Raw genomic sequence first — 4729 nt, 5'->3', positions numbered from 1 at the left:
ACAAGGCGAATTCATTCCTTGTTTTCTACTTTGCTGTGACAATCAAACGTACAAAATGTTGTTGTTCGTTGAGCCTTGGACTCCTTATTATCATTACACTTATCTATAGAGATCGAACACCTCAATGAAATTTTATATTATTTGTGGATTTGTAGAAACATTTCATTAAAAAATGCGAAATGGGTACAATTTTATTCATTGGATAATATATAATGCCACTCATTTCATCGTACCGAATACTGAATCTAAAATATCCATACTGAAAAATGATTTCTTCTTACGTTCCCATTCGGCATTCTCCTCGTTTATATTTTTCATGGCACACCAACCGTACAATGCCATAAAAATCACTTCGCTGGCAAGCAAAATCTGCACCATAAAATAGGTCAACAACAAAATCATTGCCGAGTATATATTGTGTGCTTCATACACTTCGTAGCCACTGAATAACAATAAAACTTGTCCAAGATTATGTAACCAATTCTGCGCGAAGGTAACTATCCACGGTATCAAGCAAATCCAGTAATACTTTTGGCGTACACCCATCATAGCCTGTTCGAATGTGGCCAATGTATTGCCGTAGAGATGACGATTTAACGCAGCTACGCCGCCACAACCGCAAAAGTACCCAAACATTGCGATTATGCTAAAAAATCCAGATTCCAAAAGAGCCAGCGGCTTGTGATGCATACGAATGATGCAGGTGATCTGCTTGGCCGAGGTGAAAAACGTTTTGGGCACCCAACGTACATCGATGTCGATGCCTGGCCGGAGGAGAACTGACCACAACAAAACCAGCAAGTAACTGTAAATGAATATGATGCGCAAATATTTATGCACCAATTCCAATAAATTGTGACCAAAAGCGTTCAAACTATCCGCAGTGGGCGACTGGATATACATGCTTGCGGCTGGGGACTTTTTTCCGGCGGTAATGTCCAAAAAGAAAGAGAAATTTGTGCTGCTTGCTGGAATGCTCACAATTTTTTAGTTTGGGGCTTAAATATTGGTTATTAAAGCTTTTGTATGTTCGCTTTTTTGTTTTCGGGAAATAAATTTATTAAGTACGAGACAGAAATATTAAAAATATATTTGTGAAGTAAATGTAAGATATAGTATATGTGTGCATATGTCTGTATGCATGTTTTGACACGGTACTTGACAATAAAAACTCAAAATTATTTCAGACATGATGGAAGAAAAAAGGTATGATTGAATTACAAACAAATAGGTCACAGTCAGGGTACACTGAAGAGGTAGTAGCAGTAGAGCAAAAACAACAAGTACAATGTGTTCTGGGTGTGCTTTTGATTCCGAAAATGTTAAAATTTAAAAACAAATAAACCCAAATTAATAGAACAAATACCACATCAGCTGGTCTCCTGAAACCGAACAAGTAAAGGGTGTTTTTTTAGAGGTTAGGTTTTCAAGTTGGCACTCCTTTTTTCGTGGATGGTCTTTTTGACAGCTGTCACTTGATTTATGCTCAGTTTGGTTTGCCATTTCATAATGAATAGACTTACACCTGAACAACGTTTGCAAATCGTGCAAATTTATTACGAAAATAATGGTTCGGTTCGCGCGACGCATCGCGCGCTGCGTCCAATATTCGGTCGACATAATCGTCCATCAGAGTCAATAATTCGATTAACCATGGATCGGTTTCGCACCACGTTTGCTCTAGTAGATAATACGCATCCTCAAAGATGTCGTACAGTGCGCACCGAAGACGCTATTGCTGCTGTGGAGCAGAGTATCGAAGAAGACCCGAATGAGTCCATCCGCCATCGCGCGCAGCAATTGGAGATGTGCCTATCCACTTTATGGAAGATTTTGCGGAAGGATCTTGGTTTTCGGGCTTACAAAATCCAACTCGTGCCAGAATTGAAGCCGAACGACCATCAAGCGCGTCGCACGTTCGGTGAATGGGCCAAAAACGAGATGGCCACCGATCCCGATTTTCACAAGAAAATTTTGTTCAGCGATGAAGCTCACTTTTGGTTGAATGGGTATGTCAATAAGCAAAATTGTCGCATTTGGAGTGAACATAATCCACAAGCCATTGCTGAGACGCCGTTACATCCTCAAAAAGTCACTGTTTGGTGTGCTCTATGGGCAGAGGGAATCATTGGTCCATATTTCTTTAAAAATGAAGCCGGCCATAATGTTTCAGTCAATGGAGAGCGCTATAGAGCCATGATTAATGACTTTTTCGTGCCTGAATTGGACGATGTTGATGCAGGCGACCTTTGGTTCCAACAAGACGGCGCTACATGCCATACAGCCAACGCAACAATCGATTTATTGAAGGAAACTTTTGGTGAGCGCATTATCTCGCGCCGTGGACCTGTGGCGTGGCCTCCAAGATCATGCGATATAACACCGCTGGACTATTTCTTGTGGAGCTATGTGAAGTCGCTTGTCTACGCAGATAAGCCCGAGACGATTGACGTCTTGGAAGAGAATATTCGGCGCGTTATTGCTGACATACGGCCCCAATTGCTGCAAAAAGTGGTCGAAAATTGGGCCTCTCGGCTGGAATTTATTCGAGCCAGCCGCGGCGGCCACTTGCCCGAAATCATTTTTAAAACATAATGGCAAACCCTTATCTTTATAATAAAGCTAAATTCTTGGCCATAACATTAAATTATATACGTTTTATTTCATCTTGAAAACCTAACCTTTAAAAAAAACACCCTTTAGTAGTTCAATATGGCTTGGTCACAGTATAGATAATATGGGTAATAATGATCACGCATTGCGATATGTGGTACAATTCGAGTTGATTATAAAAAATTTTTAAAGGGTGAATTTATTGTGTTTTGTACTTGAGTGTTTGTACAATGCATCAATCGCTTTTTTATGAGAAGTAAATATTAGAAATTTAAGTGAAGGGTTTCATGTGTGGAGGATGGTTCCGTGTGTAGAAGTCCATGCAAGTGCAGGAAGTACCTGGTTACCATTTCCATGGAAGTAGCTAGAACGATTCTTTTGCATATGGTCCAAACGCGAATCAATCCATGATAATCTGGGTGCGCGCTGAGTTTGGGATCCGCCACATAAAAATCCTTACCCAATGAAAAACAAAAAAAGCTTCGGATGAAAAAAACGGATAAAAACGCGGAAGCGGTTATCGCGCCAATCAAGAAGAAGATTAGGAATTTTCATTGAATCTCGCTGAAAATGACAGTTTAGAGTTTCCTTTCACGAAAAGGAATACGAGTACCACACAGTTCTTAATCGTTGAGTTTTTATAGCACAAATAAATTTTAATAAATCAAGAGGATCTATTTGCCAAGCTTTCATGCTTTTGAGGCTATAAAATACCGCGGCGTAGACGGTTGTTATGCAGACTAATAAACAGCTGATTTGTTTATTGGACATCTTTGTCAGTAAAAGATGAACAGCAGTCAACAAATACAGATATTAGTTGCCCTGATACGAAAAAATAATTATTTATATAAAAAAAATTTTAAACTGCAATTTCGCAAACTGCTCCGGAATATCAAAACAGGTGATACAATTTATTTAAACCAAAAGCAATAATTATATCAACAAGTTAATCAATTATATATCCGCCGTTGCTGTTTTCCACCTCTTCCAACCTCTCGACCAATTTATTGATGCCGTTCCGTTAAAAATCGTCTGGTCTGGTGTCAATGAAGTTGTTGAGCCAATTTTTAAGGCCCTCTTTGGTATTGAAGGTAACGCTCTTCATATGGTTTGAAGGGAGCGGAGAATACAGCGGATGCTGAAATACCCCCCATTTGAGCTCTTGGAGTGCGGCTTTAATGATTTGTGCAACATGGGGCTTGGCGTTGTCGTGAAGAGGTACGGGTTGACCATGCCGATCAGGCCTTTTCTGTCGTATAGCCTCATTCACGCGGTGTAGCTGGGCAATAAGCTCCACATCGTTGACCGTGGCATTCTTTTGGAGCGTTTCCCAGAGCACCATGCCCCCAGTCCCACCAAACACATATCATGATCTTCTTTGGATGAATATTCGGCTTGCCTCTCGGCTTTGGGGTATCTCCTGGAGCCACCCACTGCTTTCTTTGCTTCATATTGATGTATGGACATCATTTCTCATCTCCCGTCAAAGCGCTGTTTACGACCACGTGTTGCTCGACGAAGATGCTTAGAAGCAATTTGAAGGCGACTTTCTTTGTTTTTTTCGGTGAGCACGTGATGCACTCAGGCTCCCAATTTTTTGATGAATTCCAACTACATTTTTTCCCCCCATTAATGATTGGTTTGGTGATCGTTCTTCTTCAAAAGTGATTTGAAGCGTTCTTCATCGAATGCAGAAGGCCTTCTGCTGCCGGACGTGTCAAAGTCACCATTTTTAAAAACCATTTTCGTGTTGTAGACTCGCCTATGACACTTTCTCCACACACGTCGCAAATGTCCAAGGCACTGCTTTGGCAGCTTTGTGATTTCGATGAACAGCAAAGAATAGCAGGAAAAATGAAATAATTCAAAATAGAATTAACATGGTTTTGTAGAGCAGAAAGAGTTCTATCAATTGAAGACTTACCTTTTGCCAAACAGCAAACCAATCGTAAAATAAAAGGGAAAATATAAAAACGCTACGAACTTATTCTCCATCCAATATGTCTATATCGATCTTGATTCCTTTTTACTATTTCATACAACCGTTATGTGAACAAAATTAGAATGCCCTTATAAACAAATGTGCGCGGATATAAAAATATTTACTCAACTATTT

The 4729-nt window shown here is 40.0% G+C and overlaps 1 protein-coding gene across 1 annotated transcript; it reads left to right on the top strand.

Moving 5' to 3' along the window:
• Positions 1–1490: 1490 nt before the first annotated feature.
• LOC129240302 (uncharacterized) lies at positions 1491–1860 on the top strand (the record flags this gene model as incomplete). The annotated part of the gene is made up of 1 exon (XM_054876020.1): positions 1491–1860. A coding segment is annotated over exon 1 (351 nt), but the record flags the coding sequence as incomplete, so codon positions are not given.
• Positions 1861–4729: the final 2869 nt, after the last annotated feature.

The sequence above is a fragment of the Anastrepha obliqua genome, chromosome 3, assembly GCF_027943255.1.
Source record: "Anastrepha obliqua isolate idAnaObli1 chromosome 3, idAnaObli1_1.0, whole genome shotgun sequence".
Taxonomy (NCBI): Eukaryota; Metazoa; Arthropoda; class Insecta; order Diptera; family Tephritidae; genus Anastrepha; species Anastrepha obliqua.
This window is presented reverse-complemented; position numbering and strand designations above follow the sequence as displayed.